The sequence below is a fragment of the Myotis nattereri genome (genome assembly GCF_964212035.1).
Source record: "Myotis nattereri genome assembly, chromosome: 8".
Classification (NCBI taxonomy): Eukaryota; Metazoa; Chordata; class Mammalia; order Chiroptera; family Vespertilionidae; genus Myotis; species Myotis nattereri.
The window spans coordinates 3,407,483-3,426,875 of record NC_138083.1 but is presented as its reverse complement, the minus strand read 5'-3'; the positions used below and the strand labels follow the sequence as shown (position 1 = coordinate 3,426,875).

The 19,393-nt window shown below is 49.5% G+C and overlaps 1 protein-coding gene across 4 annotated transcripts; it reads right to left on the bottom strand.

Moving 5' to 3' along the window:
* Window positions 1-2: 2 nt before the first annotated feature.
* On the bottom strand, window positions 3-18,703 carry TCFL5 (transcription factor like 5; the record flags this gene model as incomplete). 4 transcript variants are annotated; one of them, XM_081097837.1, is made up of 6 exons in its annotated part: window positions 3-745; window positions 11,628-11,769; window positions 14,340-14,583; window positions 16,624-16,786; window positions 17,318-17,504; window positions 18,051-18,703. In XM_081097837.1, the coding sequence occupies 6 exons, from the start codon at window positions 18,701-18,703 to the stop codon at window positions 623-625; spliced, it is 1,512 nt and encodes a 503-aa protein (XP_080953963.1). In that variant the 3' UTR covers window positions 3-622. The 4 variants fall into 4 exon arrangements, with proteins under 4 accessions (XP_080953963.1, XP_080953964.1, XP_080953965.1 ...); XM_081097838.1 differs by having other exon boundaries at window positions 14,340-14,580; XM_081097839.1 differs by lacking the exon at window positions 11,628-11,769.
* Window positions 18,704-19,393: the final 690 nt, after the last annotated feature.

Sequence of the window (19,393 nt, the reverse complement as noted above, 5' to 3'; positions counted from 1 at the left end):
ACTCAGTTCTGAACAATAGTTTATTACATAAAGTACTGACTCAGTGTGAAAGTGAGGTCACCAAAGCAGCCCACGGTGACAACATCTCATCTATGGACAAAGGAGCTTTAAAGATGTCTCTGGAAGTTTCCTAGCAAAATTCTGCAATGCAGTCCATGTGACTGGAAGTCGTTGCAAGGGGAGGCGATAAACAAATGAAATGAATTTCCAAACTACTTCTAGTGAAGAACATTTTGACTTTTCCAATTGCTAAGGGGGCGTTTTTAAATGTAAAGGAAGTAAGTAAAAAGCAGTGTACCTGTAAGACTAAAGAAATTACAAAGGGTGTTCATTTTTTAAGTTATCATGTTAAGAAAACATGATGGAATCAGACAGATAATTGAAAAATTACTAATTGTCACAGTGTCTGCATCCCAATGGTCTAAGAGGACAGTAATGGACAAATATTTTGTTTTATATTTTGTTCTAAATATTTTTACAAAATGTGCTTTCAAAGTCCCCACTGGAGTTCCAACTTGAGTCATGTCCCTCGAGAGTTGGCGGCTGGCGCAGAGCTCCAGGCTGGGACACGCCCACGGCCGGGCAGAGGCCACCTGCTTCCAGGAACCAGTGTCCAGTCCGCTCACTTGATCTCCATGGCAGGGCTGCTCTGTAGACTCTCCTGCGCAGGGCACGTCGCCAGGGAGTCTGGTCTGGTCAACTTCAGCCTCCTGCCAGTTTTCCCGCAAAACACACTCTCAAATTCCTACCGTTGAGAAAAGATCATTAGTGTACCAGTCCATAGACATGAAAATTGCTGTCTTCGAAAACACAAAAGGTTGAAAGTAAGAGCTAACCTACTTCAAAATATACAGTTAGCCCTAGCCAACGTGGGTCAGTGGTTAGAGCGTCAGCCCGAGCACCAGAAAGCTCTGGGTTCCATTCCGGTCAAGGGCATGTACCTGGGTCACTGGTTCCCAAACTTAGGTCACATCTTGCTAGGGGTCTGTATAATAAAAATAGGGATTTAAACACTTTTCTCATAAGTTACACTGACATTCACTTTTAATTTTCCAACAGCTTCTCACAATACCTGGTCAGACTCTAAGACCCTCTTATGGTTTAAAAGCAACCACATTTGCATTTGTTTTACCGTGGTAAAATATATTCAGCAGGAACTTCACTGTTCTAACCATTTGTAAGTGTGTGACTCAGGTGCATGAAATATATCCACACTGTTGTATAACCATATACATTTCCATACGTCTTATTGTTGTTTTTTAAATATATTTTTATTGATTTTTTACAGAGAGGAAGGGAGAGGGATAGAGAGCTAGAAACATCGATGAGAGAGAAACATCGGCCAGCTGCCTCCTGCACACCTCCCACTGGGGATGTGCCCGCAACCAAGGCACATGCCCTGGACCGGAATCGAACCTGGTACCCTTCAGTCCTCAGGCCGACGCTCTATCCACTGAGCCAAACCGGTCAGGGCGTCTTGTTTTTTTTTTAGGTACAGAATTCTTAATTAAATCTGGGTTTATATATTTATTGTGGTAAAATATACACAGCAGGAAGTTTACCATTTTAACCGTTTGTAAGTGTACAATTCACTGCCAGTAAGTACATTCGCACTGTTGTGTTACCATCCCCTCCATCTATTTCCAAGTTTTCCATGACGCCAAACTGACACTCTGCCCCCATTAAACACTCACCCCAGCCCCAGCATCTACCTCTGTCTCTGTGAATGTGGCTCCTCTAGGCCCTCATGTAAGTGGAATCACAGGACTTGTCCTCTGTGACTGGCTGATGTTACTTATATGTCTTCCAGGTCCCTCCATGTCGCAGTTGTCAGGACTTCCTTCATTTTTATGGCTGAGTAACAGTGCTTTGTGTGGATAGAGCACATTTTGCCCGTTGTGAATGATGCTGTTGTGAACATTTTCATACAAGTATCCATTTGGGTTCCTGCTTTCAATTCTTTGGGGTAAATACCTAGAAGTAAAATTGCTGGATCTTATGGTAGTTCTATATTTAACCTTTCAAGGACACACCATATTTATTTTTTTTTCATCTTTACAGTTTAGAGTATTACAGATGTCCTCCCCTTCGCGCCCCCCCCCCCCCCGCCATTTCTCCCCTCCACCCAGTTCCTACCCCACACTAGGCCTTCTCCACCCTATTGTTTGTGTCCATAGGTAATGCATATACACCTATAAGATCTTTGGTTAATCTCTTCCCATACTCCACTCACCCCTTTCCTCTGAGATTCGTCAGTCTGTTCCATGTTTCCATACCTCTGATTCTATTTTGTTCATTAGATTCCTTATTTTTTTAGATTCAATTGTTGACAGATATGTATATATTGCCATTTTATTGTTCATATTTTTTATCTTTTTCTTTTCCTTTCTTCTTTTCTTAAAGAATACCCTTCAACATTTCATGTAATACTGGTTTGGTGGAGATGAACTTTTAGCTTTTTCTTGTCTGTGAAGCTTTTTATCTGACCTCAATTCTAAACGATAGCTTTGCTGGGTAATCTTGGTTGTAGATCCTTGCTATTCATCACTTTAATATTTCTTGCCACTCCCCTTCTGGCCTGCAAAGTTTTTATTGAGAAATCAGCTGACAGTCATATGGGCACTCCCTCGAAGGAACTGCTTTTCTCTTGCTGCTTTTAATTTTTTCTCTTTGTCTTTAACCCTTGGCATTTTAATTATGATGTGTCTTGGTGTGGGGCCTCTTTGGGTTCCTTGTTTGGGACTCTCTGCACTTCCTGGACTTGTAAGTCTATTTTTTTCATCAGGTAGGGGAAGTTCTCTTCAAATAGGTTTTAAATATCTTGCTCTCTCTTCTCCTCTGGCACCCCCATAACGCAAGTGTTGGTATGCTTGAAGTTGTCCCAGAGGCTCCTTATATTATCTTCAAATTTTTGGATTCTTTTTGCTCCTCTGATTGGTTGTTTTTTGCTTCCACATATTTCAAATGGTTGATTTGATTCTCAGAATCTTCTACTCTACTGTTGATTCCCTGTAAATTATTATTTATTTCAGTTAGTGTATGCTTAATTTCTGACTGGTCCTTTTTCACTAAGATCCTTGAAAATCTCACTAAGTCCCTTGAAGCTCTCATTAAGATCCTTGAGCAACCTTATAACCATTGTTATGAACTCTGTATCTAGTAGTTTGCTTGCTTCCATTTCTTTCATTTGTGATATGTTTGTCTCCGCATTTTGGCTGCTTCCCTGTGTTCCTATGTATTAGATAGAGCTGCTCTGTCTCCTGGAATTAGTAGAATGGCTTTGTGGATTAGGTGTCCTGTAGGGCCCAGTGGCTCAGCCTCTCCAGTCACCTGAACTGGGCACTCTAGGTGCGCCCCTATGGGTTGTGTGCAGTCTTGTTGCAGTTGAGCCTTGATTTCTGTTGGCGTCACTGGGAGGAGCTGACTTCCAAGCCAATTGGCTATGATGACCAACTGTGTCTACAATGGAAGAGCTGCTGTGCAGGAAGACACCCCACTGGAGCAGGACTTGCTTCAGTGGGGCTTTGGTGCTCACTGAGTCTGCCCCTTGACTGTGTTACTTGTGGATGTCGAGTTGCTATTCATCACTTTGGTGTGGTCTGAAGCTGTCTACTGGGTGCACTGGCTCTGGGGCCTCCCAGGGGTGCAAAGTTGGCCACTGCCTGCAGTCATCCTGCAGAAGCTAGAGAGATCTGCAGGTGGCTGAACTAGGAAGAGCTCAGGCAAGGCCCAGCTGTGAAGCAAGGCAGGCTGGTGCTGGTGCCAGGTCTTAGGCCTTTTATTGATAGATTTCATGCCAGCTGCTGCTTGTTTGAGAGATTTTAGTAAAGTCTGAAGCCTGAGCCAGGACAGACCATTCATATGGAAAAGCCACTGCAAACAGCTTGGGTGGGGCTGCAAATTGGATGGGGCAGGGTCTCAGGGAATCACCAGGGTGGAGCAAACAGTGTGGGCCACGGCTGATGGAAACTCATATGTGGCTGCCAGTCAGCTCTGCAACGGGGGAGGTCCCAGCACAGGAACAATGACCCCTACAAGCACCATCTGGGAGAAAGCCGCCCTGAGCTCCTGCCCAATGCTAAACAGTCCAGTTTCTCCCTGTATGTGTCTGGGTCCCCCACCCTTGGAGCTCAGAGGAAGCGGAACCATGTAAGTTCGTGTGCGTGCCCTTTAAGAGGAACACCTGGGTCTCCAGCAGGATTGTCACTCAGCCACAATCCCTTCCTGTTTTTACAGCCCGAAGTTATGGGGACTTCTCTTCCCAACTCTGGAACCCTGGGCTCGGGGTCTGGTGTGGGGCTGGGACCCCCTGCTTCTCATGGGAGGCCTTGGAGATACCCTTCCCAATTAAAAACATGCCACTTGTGGGTGTCAGACCAGCCCATTCTGCACCTCTGCCCCTCCTACCAGTCTCAATGTGCTTTCCTCTTTACTTCTCTAGTTGTAGGACTTCCATTCAGCCAGATTTCAGGCGGTTCTGAATGATGGCTATTCTGCATTTCTACATTAGCTATAATTTTGATGTGGTTGTGAGAGGCGGGGAGTACTGGTGTTTACCTATGCTGCCAACTTGGTTCCCCCTCTGGCTGCACCAATTTACAATCCCACCAGCAATTCCAAGGGCTCCAATTTCTCCACATCTTCGCCAAGACCTGCTTGTTTATTTTTTTGTTTTGTTGGGGGTTTTTTCTGTAGCCACAACCGATGAGTGTGAGGTGATATCTCATTGTATTTGCATCTCTCTGATGAGCAGTGATATTGAGCATGTTTTCATGTGCTTACTGGCCATCTGCATGGCCTCTTTGGAGAAGTGTCTTGCCAGGTCCTTTGAATCAGGTTTCTTTTGTTTGCTGGCTGTAGTAGGGCATAGTTCATTCATGCCAGGAAGGTAAGTGGCAGCACTCTGTGGGCACTGGCTGACCCCAGTCGTCTGGAGTGGTGGGGCGCTCCACTGGACTGCAGTCGCAGTGGTGTTATGACCAAGGACCCTGCCATGTGCAGCTTCGCTCAGAAGCCGTATCTGTATATAAATGTACTCTAGACTTTGTAAGGTTTTAGTGCAACTTAAGACAAACCACATTTTGATAATTCCCTATGTTCTGATACCCAAAGCCTAAGTATAAAATATCTGCCTATATTTGAAAGGGTAGAATTTACCTTTTTAAAGAAATTGATTTCAGAGAGAGGAAGGGAGGTGGGTGAGTGCGGGGGGGAAGAAACATGGATTTGTTGTTCCACTCATCCATGCATTCATTGGTTGATTCCTGTATGTGCCCCAACCAGGGATTAAGCCACAACCTTGGGTGCATTGGGATAATGCTCCAACCAACAGAGCTACCCGGCCAGGGCTAGAATTTAGCTTTTAAAATAACCAAATAAAGCCCTGGCTGGTGTGACATCCTGTGCACTGAAAAGTTGCCAGTTCAATTCCTGGTCAGGGCACATGCCCAGGTTGCAGGTTCGCTCCCCAGTCAGGGTGCATGGAGGACGCAACCGATCTATGTTTCTCATATCATTGTTTCTCTTTCTCTCCCTCCCTCTCTCTGAAATCAATAAAAACATATTAAAAAAAAATTAAATAGAAGTCAGAAACAAAACAGCCATTTCTCAGATGGAAAAAAGGTACTTGGAGAGATTTTCTAAGCCATCTTCGCACATGAGGCTAACCCCGGGCACATCTTTAATTTCAGTATTTTGCCAGAAGTGGGTTGAGCCATGCTCCATCTGGACTCTCCCAGGGTCCCGGGAACCCAAGTCCCTGGGAGTTGGGGTGACTGTGAAACAGTGAGACAGGGGCCTCCTTAACCCTCCTCAGCTAGTCATTGTCATTCTGCTCTCTCAATTAGCATCTGTTTTCAACCAAACAAGTGAAAAGGCTGAGTTTTAAGGGATTTTTACAATTTATCAGAACACCTTGACATGACGTCTGGCCAAAGCTGATATTCGCGTTAGATTTCTAAGTATGAGAATGCCAATAACAAAAACTGTACTTCTTAAGAGGAAGGAGGTGTTCTAATTACATGACAGGAAATGACACCAGGAAGTTCCGAGTAAGAACTCATGTCAGTAGAGACAAAGGGTTAAAGACACATGAAGGGTCTTCGAATTGATACAACAGCCACATAGGAAGGAGACAGAACAAGGAATGTGAGGGCCTAACAGAGCTCTGAACTGTGTGACACAAACAGAATTCAAGGGGATGACAAAGCCGATCTCAGTGGGAGATGTCACACAGGCCTCTGGGGACCAGAGGGGACAAAATCACAATTCATAATCTTGACCTAACAAACAAGGAAATTCACTCAAAGAAGGGTGCATGTTCTTTCCAAGTGACCACAGAACCATAAAAAATTGACCACAGCCGTAGGTGGTTTGGCTCAGTGGATAGAGCATCGGCCTGCGCACTGAAGGGTCCCGGGTTCAATTCCGGTCAAGGGCACATGCACGGGTTGCAGGCTCAATCCCCAGTGTGGGCATGCAGGAGGCAGCCGATCCATGATTCTCTCTCATTGTGGATGTTTCTCTCTCTCTCTCCCTCTCCCTTCCTCTCTGAAATCAATAAAGATATATTTTTTTTAAAAAAATTGACCACAGGAGAGGTCACATGGTAGTCTCAATAAACCTCAAAACTACTTTCTATACAACCATCTTCATTGATCACATTGTGAGAAACAGACAGGAAGAATGAAAATCTGTGGAAAATGAAAGCCCTCCTTTGCAGGGTTCATGCAAAGAGACAAACCAAGGACATCAGAGATACTTGGAGACAATGAGGCATTACCCTAGGCCAGTGATGGCGAACCTATGACACGTGTGTCAGAGGTGACACGCGAACTCATTTTTTTGGTTGATTTTTCTTTGTTAAATGGCATTTAAATATATAAAATAAATATCAAAAATATAAGTCTTTGTTTTACGATGGTTGCAAATATCAAAAAATTTCTATATGTGACACGGCACCAGAGTTAAGTTAGGGTTTTTCAAAATGCTGACACACCGAGCTCAAAAGGTTCGCCATCACTGCCTTATGCTGGGGGTGTTTTCCAAGGAGCACGGAGACCGGTCTGCTCTATATTCACTGACCAAGGGGGGAGAAAGGCTGAAAGTAAATGAAGTTAGCTTGCAACTCAAGCACCAGAAAATCTAAACTTATAAAGAAGGAAAGAAAGAGAGGTACGGTTTAAAAATAATTAACATAAAAGCAAATTATGATAGAAAACACATTCCTACTGACTCTCCTGTTCCCAATCCAAGAGGCCAGAACAGACCAGGACCGGTGCTCTGGGAAGACCCACAGCAGAGCCAGGACACTGGGATGAGGGACAAAGGAGCAGACGTGACGGAAGAACGAGGCAGGAACGAGCTCACAGCACAGAGCTGTGGAGCACTCCCCAGGAGGGTCTCCCCACAGTGCCAGCCCCCAAGCCAGGCGGCCACTCTCCTGCCTGGGAGCGAGGGTCCTGCTGGAGGCGATGAGGGAGGGGTCGTGTGCACCAATGGTGAGATCCCCAGCCGCTCCGCTCCCGGACTGTCTGAATGGGGGGCGTTATAGAAGGAGGGAGGGGAGCAGGTGCTTCAAGAGAAGCAGGAACACCAGGGAGGGTGGTGACCTGGGGACTGGTGGCGGAGGTCAAGGTCAGGTCAGCACAATCACCTTTGACCCATCACTGGCTAAACAGGCACTAGGCAGTCAACGGCAATTGGAGAAAGGAGATGGGACAGGCAATTCCTTTGAGCGGTGCAGCTGAGCAGCAAGGAGGGGGATCGTTGTTGGCGGGGGACAGGGGCCCAGTTCTCGCAGGGGAGTAACTATGGGACAAGTAACAGCACCTCTGCCCCTAATCCCAAGCAGGTACTGAAGGACAGTGACCATCTGGCAGAGCTGTCCCCGACTTCAGGTAGAACCAGAAAGGGCACAGCAGAGAGGCAGGGATGAAGGACGGTCTGGGGAGCCCCGTGACCTTGGACTGGATTCTGAGTGGGGACACCCCGGGACAACAGGTGCAGTGTGAATGTTGCCCCTGAACTACTAGTAACAGTGTCGGTATAAAGTCCTGTCTCTGACCACGTGTTCTCACTGAAACATACACAGAAGGCCAGGTGCAAAGCGGCCTTGTGCCTGCAACTCACTGTCAAAGGTTCAGCAAAATACAGATTCTGCACAGAATGGAGCAAATGGGGCAATACGCCAACAGCTGGCAGCTCTGGGCGAAGCCAGGAGGGTATATGAGGGGCTCTCAGTCCTATTCTTGTCATTCAAGTTTGAAGTTGCATCGAATTTTAAACTGCCATAGTAAATAAATAATAAAGTGAGCCATCTAAGTGCAGAATTCTTCTGACACCTGGATGCCACAATAACTAATGGAGGGACCCCCAGTTAGAGGCCGCAGAATATAATGAAATGCAAACCCCTTGGCTGGTCACTGGTTCAGGGAAAAAACACAGCTGAGTCATTTTAAAAGCAGTTTGGGGACATGTGACTATTAGACATCGGAGAACTACAATCAATGTGGGAGGCATGACAATGGCCTGGGGAGGAAGGGGCATCAGGACACACGAGCAGACATTCAGCGGAGAAGGGTCACGTCTGCAGTTGTCTTTGAAGTCACCTAGCAGACTCGCCTGTCGTCCTGGGCACTAAACAGTCTGGGAAAGACCATGGGTTCCGCCCGCCCACCTGTTTCTCCCTGTCCACCCAGCAGCTCAAGCCAGAACCCCGAGTGCTCCCCAATCCCTCCTCCAGCATGCCCACATCACAGCGAGCACGGGCCTCCGGCTCCCACCGCAGCGCCCAGCAGTCTCGGAGAGCGGCTCTGCGGCCCTCAACCAGCGTCTTCACCTTCACTCCCCCCGGACCTCTCCTACCCAGAGTCCAGGCTCCGCACACAGCAAAGCGTCAACCACAGCGTGCCACTCCGGCCTGACCCCTCGAGGCTGTGGACACCTGGCCTCAGACGCGCGCTGCGGCAGGGCCTGCACGGCAGTGTCCCCTCTTTGAGACGCTGGGGACGCCGCCCACAGGCCAGCGGGGTCTCCATATATTTAAAGTATGACTGAGCAGAAGCCTGGTTGGAGCAGGAAAGGTTTGTGGAATTCAATGTGTACTAAGATAACTCAGGAAAATTACTTCAGACTCTCATGCATCGTATTCTGAGAACAAAGACATTCATGCAAATAGAAGGGTGAGTTACTGAGAAACAGTGAGGCCCACGTGCGTTTAGGCCAGCGATGGCGAACCTATGACACGTGTGTCAGAGGTGACATGCAAACTCATTTTTTTGGTTGATTTTTCTTTAACACATTTCGTACCGCCCAGGAGTCTTCTCGTGTTTCACGCGACATCTGTTAAGGACCGCTCACGAGTGTTCTTGTTTTTCACGCCCATGGAAAAAGGAGCGAATCTAGATACTTATGTAAATTTTGTTTGGTCCCTCTTCATAGAGAAAAATGTTTTACGCAGCACCATACGTTAAAAAAGTACTAGGAACTTTAATTGTTTGTTTTTGTAAATAAAAATGTTATAATTATTGGAAAACAACACCTAAAGTGTATTATGATGATTTAAATAACGTGCAGTTTGCCCAAAAACGTGCGGTCCCTGGTGTACGTCTTAGAGATTTCTATGCGGTACGCTATGTGTAAAATGGCATTTAAATATATAAAATAAATATCAAAAATATCCATCTTTGTTTTACTATGGTTGCAAATATCAAAAAATTTCTATATGTGACACGGCACCAGAGTTAAGTTAGGGTTTTTCAAAATGCTGACACGCCGAGCTCAAAAGGTTCGCCATCACTGGGTTAGGCTGTTTGCCTCCTAATTCCCCCCAGTTGCCAACTGGCGTCACTCCGGCCTGTTTCTTGATGTTCCTATGATCTGATGCAGAAACAATCTACAAATTCAATATAATTAAATTTCAGAAATGCCCAGTATGCATACTGTCCATAAAACATAATACCTATAAATCAATCTGAGAGTGTGTGTATATTTAACAAGGTTTTTGCTGTTGTAATGCCTTCATCATACTTGAATGAGTTCTATCAATAATTTTCTAATAGGTACACAGAGCCAAACATTAAATCATTTAAAAAGTGTAAAAGCTTTATTTTATTAAAATAACCCCCCAAAAATAAAATAAAATAACCCCACAGTCTACCCCTAACAAATAGTGTTAAAGAGCAACTGCATGACAACTATAAATGATCCGTTAGAGCAGTGGTTCTCAAACTCTGGCCCTTTAAATACAGCTTCAAAGGGGTCGCGACACACAGGTTGAGAACCGCTGCCAGAGGGAATCCGACATAAGCATTGCTTGGAAATGCAATTAAATAGACAGTGAGAACCAGGACAGAGATGAAATATGAAGCTCACATGCCGCAGACCAGGGAAGCAGAGCCACTCAGCATGGCCGGCCACGCGTGCAGCGTCCAGCATCTGGACACAGGAGGCTCTTTTTTTTTTTAATCCTCACCCAAGGATGTTTTCATAGTTTTGTTTTGTTTTTAAAGAGAGAGAGGAAGGGGGTAGGGGAGAGAGAGAAACATCATTTGAGAAACATCAACCAGCTGCCTCCTGTACACACCCCGACCAGGAATCAAACCTGAAAACTAGGCATGTGCCCCGACCAGGAATCAAACCCACAAGCCACTGGTGTACAGGACGACGCTCCAACGGACTAAGCCCCAGCCAGGGCATGAGGCGCTTTTTAAAAAGGTTCCATGTTTATCACACCAACCTCCGCTTGGCTCTCCAATCAGACTCATGCTGCGGCTCACTTCACTAAAGCCTCCTTACCAGTCAGCCTGACCGCTAGCTCTGCAGCCAACACAGGAGCCCTGGTGTCCGGAGGAACACAGAAGCCACAGCTGACACCACCTGGGTTCTCTCCTCTGAGCCAAGGAAGGGGCGGACAAAAACCACACCAAGCATTCGGTCCAATGGGAACCCAACAGATGGTCAAGGACATGCTGGCCCGAGCCCCAGGTCACCCAGTCACCCAACCCACACAAGTGTCTCTCTCTCTGCCTTTGGAGGCACTGAAGTCCAGACCATTTACTTGACATTTATCTGCCCTTTGCTTGCTTTATCCCTTTGGGTTTCCTGAGGGCAAAACCACTCCCTCCTCCAGTCTCTGAAAGCCCCCCTCGTCCAGTCCAATCCACCACACACAGCAGGTGCTCAGCCTGTCTCGAGGGCGACCCCCGTCATCTCCACTATCATGGAGTGAGCAGGCCGGGCGGAGGCCACTTGAGCACACGCCACGAGCAGAGCTCTTGCTCACAATGACTCCGTAACGTCTGATTCTAGGACACAGAGGACAGTTTGGGATCTTCAGGGAAAAGACACATAAGAACACTGATAAGCTGACAAACTCCTAAAACTCACCTGGCCTCAATACTCACCTTAATTTAATATGTTTTTATTGATTTCAGAGAGGGAGGGAGAGGGAGAGATAAAAACATCAATGATGAGAGAGAATCACTGATCGGCTGCCTCCTGCACACCCCACACTGGGGTTTGAGCCCACCACTTGGGCATGTGCCCTGACCAGGAATCGAACTGTGACATCCTGGTTCATAGGTCGACGCTCAACCACAGAGCCATGCCAGCCCGGCAATACTCACCTTCTTAAGAGAATCTCCATGGCGCTCCTGAATGTACTTTAGGAACGCAGTGGTCCACTGCAGGGTCGTGGCCTTATCTGTCTCGGCGTTGCAGAACGGGACCAAAAGATTCAACTCATCACAGCAAATGCGGATTCTGCGCCTACAGCAAAATCCAAAGCAACACAGAGAATCTGAAGCAAACACAGAGCTGAGCAAATGTGTGTGTCACTTGAAGAGTCAGAGCTCAGGGGCCTGGCACCAAGTGCACGGGCAGAGGCCTGTCCCCCCAAGGACCTGGTGCTCTTGACTGCCCTCACCCAGGCTCCTTCCCTCGGCCACTCCTGCCCTGGGCACCCTCCTCGGGGAGCTTCCCTATTTACTTCCCAGGGGCCAGATTCAAGGGTCTAGACCAGTGGTTGGCAAACTCATTAGTCAACAGAGCCAAATATCAACAATACAACGGTTGAAATTTCTTTTGAGAGCCAAATTTTTTAAACTTAAACTATATAGGTAGGTACATTGTTATTAACTTAATTACGGTACTCCTAAGCTGGCCTTTGCTAAAAATGTCCTCAATCTGAGGGGTCGACCTCAGCGAACGTACCCCCACTTCTTCTAATGTCACTTCTTCAAAATAGACTCACCCAGGCTGAAAACCAACTTCTGCGCATGGGCCACGAAGTTTCAATCGCACTGTACGTGCGCGCCCGCACGTGGTATTTTGTGGAAGAACCACATAAGGGGCCAGAGCGCCGCATGTGGCTCGGGAGCCGCGGTTTGCCGACCACTGGGCTAGACCAACGACAGACCCAAACCTCTGAAACTGGAAGCTAAGTGTCGTGTTACTTATTGGGCAGGTCACCCTCTCCCTCAAGTTAGTAAGCTGCCCGCTGTGTGCCCAGGATGAAGATCCCAGCCTCACTTTGTCAAGGGACCTGGTTCAAAAAGGACCACAGACACCAGTCTGTTAATGTCTGGAAACCTGGCCGCCTTGGAGACCAATCAAATCACAGCTGGAGTCACGACTAGGCCATCTGTAACTCGCACACATATGGCTAGTGACGTGCGAAGTCCGACCTAAGCTGACACTAAACAATGCACAGGGCACGGCCCTCATCCTGGTCTCCTGCTGAGCGCGCAGGATGTCACGGGCCTTGTGAACAAAGCTGGCACTTAGCGGTGCTCTCCACCCCTCATCAGCTTGTTTAATTTTAACGTAAACCTACGTGGTAGACAGTAACTCTTACAGACGGAAGCTCAGGACAGGATGGAAAGAGCTGGCAGAAGGAAGCCTGTTAAACTAGGACATGGCAGTGAGAATAGAAACTTCCACTGTGAACATGCGAGGGTTTTCCCAGAGCAGGTGCTCAGTGAATGTCCTCTAAATAAATGCCAGAGGAAAGAAGCTCTGTCACCTGGTGAGCTCAAGGGTGTGTGTGCATCGCAGTCCATGGGATCTGGCTGGCTTAACTGTATCCCTTTAGAGCAGGGGTGGGGAAACCCGGCCCTCAGACCATATCATGCCCTCGAAATCATTTGGTTTGACCCTGTAAGGCATTAGGGGTGAGTTAAATGTTTGATCAAATGTAGCAGCTAATTTTTAAGCTGATAATCTTGTCTGGCCCGAGAATGATGTTACAAATATCCAAATGGCCCTGGGCAGAAACAAGGTCCCCATCCCTGCCTCAGAGGGGTAACCAGCCTCAGCCCCACCATGGGGCTTCGTCTTGGTCCAGGCTGCACCTCCTGAGCCTACCACAAAAACTGGTCCGCGTGCTCAATGAATGACTCAGTTAACTAACTCTGTGTTAGAAAATACCATGTAAAATCCCAGCTGTAAGAAACACTAACCACCCCGATTCTACACAGAATCTGAAAATATATGTAGAGACAAAACGACTTCACAGTTTTAACCCCCTCCTTCCCCAACATTCTTAAAGGAACCAGGACAAACTGGTGACAAGGGCTGCAGGGGAACTGCCGGCAGGCCACCCACCCTCAGGAAGGCAGGCATGCCCGTGAGGCTGGCCTGGCTGGCATCTGGGAACTTCAGATTTCCCACCATTGTGAGTTAAGAGAGGCTCCCTGTGCCTAAGCCAGCGGTTCTCAACCTGTGGGTCGCGACCCCTTTGGCGGTCACCTAAGACCATCCTGCATATCAGATATTTACATGACGATTAATAACAGTAGCAACATTACAGTTATGAAGTAGCAAAGAAAATAATTTTATGGTTGGGTCACATGAGGAACTGTATTTAAAGGGCCAGAAGGTTGAGAACCACTGGCCTAAGCGGTTTATACAATGTGGTTTCCATGAAACACAGGCTCTCCTGGGTCTGGAGCCTGACTGTGTGCTGGGCAGGGGACGCCCACAGGACTGGTCCCCAAACAATCTCGGGCATGGAGTCTGCTGACAGCTTTCACACATCCAAGAACTCAGGCCTAGGGAGTGAAGTGCTCCCCTGCGAAGAGCCCTTGGGAGGTCCCGCCCTCTTCCCCCCACCTTCTCAAATTTTTCCATGTCTTTTCTAATCAATCAGGATGGTCTGGGGGTGTTGGGGACCCCAATCCACCCAGCAGAGCAAAGTCCACATTTACTCGTGCGAACTTTCCCCGCCTTTGAACACAGACACGGCTACTCTTGTTTTTACGGCAAGGTGCCGTTATTACTAATGTGTCTAAGGTAAGTGTCCACAGATGCTCCAAAGCTCGGTCCCGCGTACACATTACCTTCTGTCCCTCTCCATGCGGTTGTGCCTTTCCCTGCGCTGTGACCTTCCGCCCGGGGCGCTCTGGGACTGCTCCCCAAGATGAGACTGTGATGACTCTGCAGACTGCCAGGAGCCCTGGGCGGTGGTGGCACCTTCACCCACGTTCTGAATCTCTCCGAGGGCTCTTCGCTCCACACTGGTGTCCAACTGACGTATCCTACTCCGATTCCTCTTATTTATCGCTTGTTTGCACAGCGCTTCTTCTTTGCAAAATAAGAAAAAAGTGGTACTTTAATTATTTATTTTTAACTTACCTCCAGGAATGCTGAATACATTTTTGAAATCTTCAATCCAAGACATAAACATTAATGGGGAAGGAGCACAGAGACCTGAAGAGGACAAGCTGGACACGAAGGCAACTCTGTGTGAGCAGCCAGCTCCGAGCTTCTAGTTCCAAACACAAAACTAGACACAGGCCTCTAACCAAACTACAACATGCCGAGTGTTCATCAGCATGGCCCTGCCAACCCCCCGCCCCCCGGTAGTCAACAGGCGTTAACTGTCATCTAAGAACAACCGAGAAGTTATGTGATTTTTCTGATATTCAGAGTGGGGGGAAAAGCTGGAATTATCCTATGTAATAAAGCGGGAATATGCAAACTGACCGTCGCTCTGCCGCAAAGATGGCTGCACCCACAGCTGAGGCGAGTTCCCATAACAAGCCTTAAGGAGCAATCAGCAGGGACCTGAGGCTGCACGCCCCCACCCCCGTGGGGGTTGACAGGGGACCTCAGGCCATGCCCCCTGTCCGGCAGGGATTGATGGGGGACCTCAGGCCATACCCCCCCCACCCCGGCACCGGGCCAGGGGACCTGAGGCCTTGCCCCCCACCCAGCGAGGCTTGACAAGGGTGAGACCGGCTGGGTCTGGATCTAGCCCAGTGAGGGAGGGGGCAGCTGGGTGGGTCTCGCGTGATTTTGAGGTGTGAGCGGGTGGGTGGGGACTTAACTCTGGATCCCATGGTGCACCCCAGACTGACAGGAAGAAGATTTTCATATACATTTTACTAATTTTCTTTCATCTCTGACACTTCTATTATAGAGAAAAGGCAAATAGCAATATTAAAATATTTCCTCTAATTAATCCCCTTTTAATGGGCCACTAGTTCTAATATGACAACTGCATTTCTCAGAAGAGGACAAATGCTAAGTGGTTTAAGATTCAACTCACGCTCACCTTACAAGTGATTCTTCCCACCTGAGGAGCAATCACATCAGAGCTACAAAAATACGTCATGTTTCCACCAGACACAGAACAGCAGACACCTAACTGGTGTGTGTGGTGACGTGCATCCTGAGAAGCCACATAAAGCCACATTCAAAAGAATCACCACATTTCAGAATACTGGACAGAGGGAATTCACAGGCATTGGTAATGTTTTATTCCTTAAGCTGAGTAAGCAGTACAGGAGCTATTTCAATCTTAACCTTCACACCTGACAAATGTTAACATATACTTTTGTGTCATAAAAACAAGGAAAAAATTAGTTATTGCCACGGGAGAAAGCAGTAGCCCTCCACCCCATCTGGTGTTCATAGCTCTCGGAAAGCCGAGTTGCCTTCAGCCGTGTCTGTTTCTACATCACCTTATGGCTCCTTGCCTCCAACTCAGACCTCTGCCCACCCACGGACTGTCTCCTAAAGCTTCTAGCAGATTTCAGGCCTTGCCTCACTCACAAGGAAAATAAAAACAAACAAGCCTATGTGCTTTGGTGACTTGAAGGTAACTGAAACTCTATATAAGTCTATTATTTTTGTTAGGGTATTTACTATTAAGAACAGGCAGCCCGAACGCAATGTTTCCATACCAACTGTAAGCATGATGCCTATAATTGGGGCAAATGCTGGAAGTGAGGTGACTAGGGCAGTGACGGCGGCGAACCTTTGAGCCTGGCGTGTCAGCATTTTGAAAAACCCTAACTTAACTCTGGTGCCGTGTCCCATATAGAAATTTTTTGATCTTTGCAACCATAGTAAAACAAAGACTTATATTTTTGATATTTATTTTACATATTTAAATGCCATTTAACAAAGAAAAATCAACCAAAAAAATGAGTTCGCGTGTCACCTCTGACACGCGTGTCATAGGTTCGCCATCACTGCCCTAGGGGAAGATGGAAGCCCTGAGATACAGACACTTCCAAGACGGTCATGTTCATAAACCACCGCCCCCTCGAAAGACCACAAGGACAGGAGGGCAAAGGTCAGACAGAAGTGCCTGCTCCCTCCCGCTTGGTGGCTTACCTCCCACTTTAATCCAAACCTGCTCAGGCAAAGCTTTGTTTCTACTACCTAAAGTCTGCTTCGTGGATTCAATTTCTTGTTGATAACAGAAAGAAAATGCTCTCGGCAATCCAATATCCTGATGTTTGGCAGCCTCCAGTACAGAACAGGAGTTATTAGAACTCTGGAAAAGATGAAGCAACGGGAACTTGATCACTATGCTCCTCTCTTTCCTGCACAAATACAACGCGGTAACAGCAGTGACGTCAAAGCTGTTAACATGCAACGGGAAGAGCTTAGGTCACAGAGGACTTTTGGAAATTCCCTAACCAATTTGTTAATGTGGCTACATTGAGACACAGATTATGCTTCCATCACAGTAATTTTATTACAGTGGTGACGAGACCTGTAACACTTTTTGAAAAAAAAATTCTCTAACCACATAAATGCTCTCAATTTTATATGTTGTTTCTTTTTGTATTAAATTTTAGAGAGAGAGGAAGAGAGAGAAGCATTGATGTGAGAGAGGAACAGCATGCCCCAACCGGGGATTGAAACTGCCCTGACCAGGAATTGAACCCGCCACCTTTAGCTGGATGGAATAACACTCCAACCAACTAAGCCACAAATGCTATCTATCTGAAAAAGTTAAGAAAACCAATGAAAGAACCTAAGTAAAGAGGTTAAGGTCACTCAACAAAGCCACTTTCTGCACCTGCGTCTGCGAGAGGCTGGTGCCCCCTCCAGAGGAGCAGGCGTTCGCAGTGAACAGGGGGTAGGTGAGCTGCAGGGTCGTGGCGGCGGCGGCGGTCTTATTTTTCACTAACGCTGTGCATTTGTTTTGTTGCTGATGAAGAGGAACGTTCATTAACTCAGATGGATGTCGAATAAGAGTCACCAAACTGCCGAGACAAAAGAAAACGCAGAAACACGTGATGACTCGGCAGGAAAGCTTCCTGAAGCACGCCACCATCTGCCATCACCTCCAAGGTTAACACTGCATTTTCTAGGGGTGCTCCAATCTGTCGGGAGGAACACGCCCATCACCGAACTCTCTACCAAGCAACTGTCAACTGATGCAGTGGACAAGCTCACCTTCTTCCTCACGAAGGGAAGGGGCTGTCATCCTTTAGTTATACCTCCTCCTCCCCATCACGCCCTGGACACCCATCTCTTTTGAGAGCCATCCTCCAAAATCATGACTGCATAAAACGGGGAACCTGTAGGTGGGATGGATGGCAAGCTGCAGGGTCACGGGAGCAGCCAGGCTGAGAGCTCTCCGGAGCGGGCGTCCGTCAAAGCCTCGTCCTCAGTCCCCCTCACCGACCCAGCGGGCCTGCCCCTGCCGATGGCAGCCAGAAGGAACGGGTGCCCCTGCACAGGATGCTCCCCACACCCACACCCGCGGGACCCGTCCTCCGCCCCGCCGCCCGCGCCCAGGCACCCACTTGTTGAGCGCCACGCCGGGCTCGGGGGGCTCGGCGCCGCGCGGGGCGGGCGGGGGCTCGGCGGGGATGCTGTTGAAGCGGTCCTCCAGGCGGACGCGCACCGCCGACTTGGCCCGCGCCTCGCCAGCGCCCTCCGCGTTCTCCTTGCCGGCGGCGTCGGGCGCCTTGGGCCGCGCTGCGCCGGGGCCCGGGCCGTCGGCGCCCGGCGTCTTCTCGGCGGCCGCGGCGGCGGGGGGCGCGCCCGCCTCGCTCAGCAGCATCATGCGCAGCTCCTGGAAGTCGATGTGGCCCAGGCACGGGTTGGCGCCCGCGAAGCCGCCGTCGGCCAGCGCCGGCGGGCACAGCAGCGGGTACACGGGCGCCGCGCCCCCGCCCGCCGCCGCCGCCGCCGCGCCCCCCGCCGCCGCCGCGCCCCCCGCCGCTAGGAAGGCCGAGTTGAGGCGCGTCTCGAGCTCGCCCTCGGCCGCCGCCTCCATGTGCGAGTAGAGGATGTGCTGCAGCTGCGTGTACTCGACCTCCGTCATCTCCACCAGGCTCAGGTCGGTGGTCGTGAAGCTCAGCCCCGCCTCGCCCAGCGCCGCGTCCGCGCCCTCGGGGCCCGCCGGCCCGCCCGCCTGCGCCTGCGGCGGCTCCCGCGGCCCGGGGCCCGACATGCCGGCGCCAACGGCGGGGGGCGCGCGGCGGGCGGGCCGGCGTCGGACGCGCTCAGGCGGACGGCGCGCCGGAAACCGCCGGTCCAGCGCGCTTGCGTGGCCCCGCCCCCAACGGCAGCCCCTCCCCCTGCGCGGGCCCCGCCCTCCAACCGCCCGCCGCCCCGCCCCTCGGCCGCGGTGGCCGGGCCGGGCCGGGCCGGGCCGGGCCGGGCCGGGCCGGGCTGCGCGCGCACGCGGGGGTGGGGCCAGGGTTCTTGGGTCCTGACGGCCGGGGTCCGGGGTCCGGGGTCCGGAGACCGAAAACCACCTGAGTCTGGCGGTAGCCGCGCACACTCCACCGAGTTCCCGGAGCCACGGGGTGCTGTGCGGCTCCCCACTTCTCAGCATGCGGGGCGGACACGACGTCTCCATGCGCCCCAACAGTAGACGGGTGAACAGTGCTCCAAACCCAGTGTGACAGGCAGTCTGCGCGCCAGTATTTACCAGGGCGTGTGGTGCCCTCCACGGACACCGGCCCAGGGACTAAGATTTGCACAGCTTTACTGAGCTCATGCACAGTCCCTACTGCTCGTCCGTTGTAGGGGGTGGGCCTCTGTGACCCATCTCCAGCAGGGTGGGCTTTGGATGGAATTTGCTGAATTTCCCCAGGTTAAACAGAATGTAGGGAGGAGGGAACAGGATATAGGAACA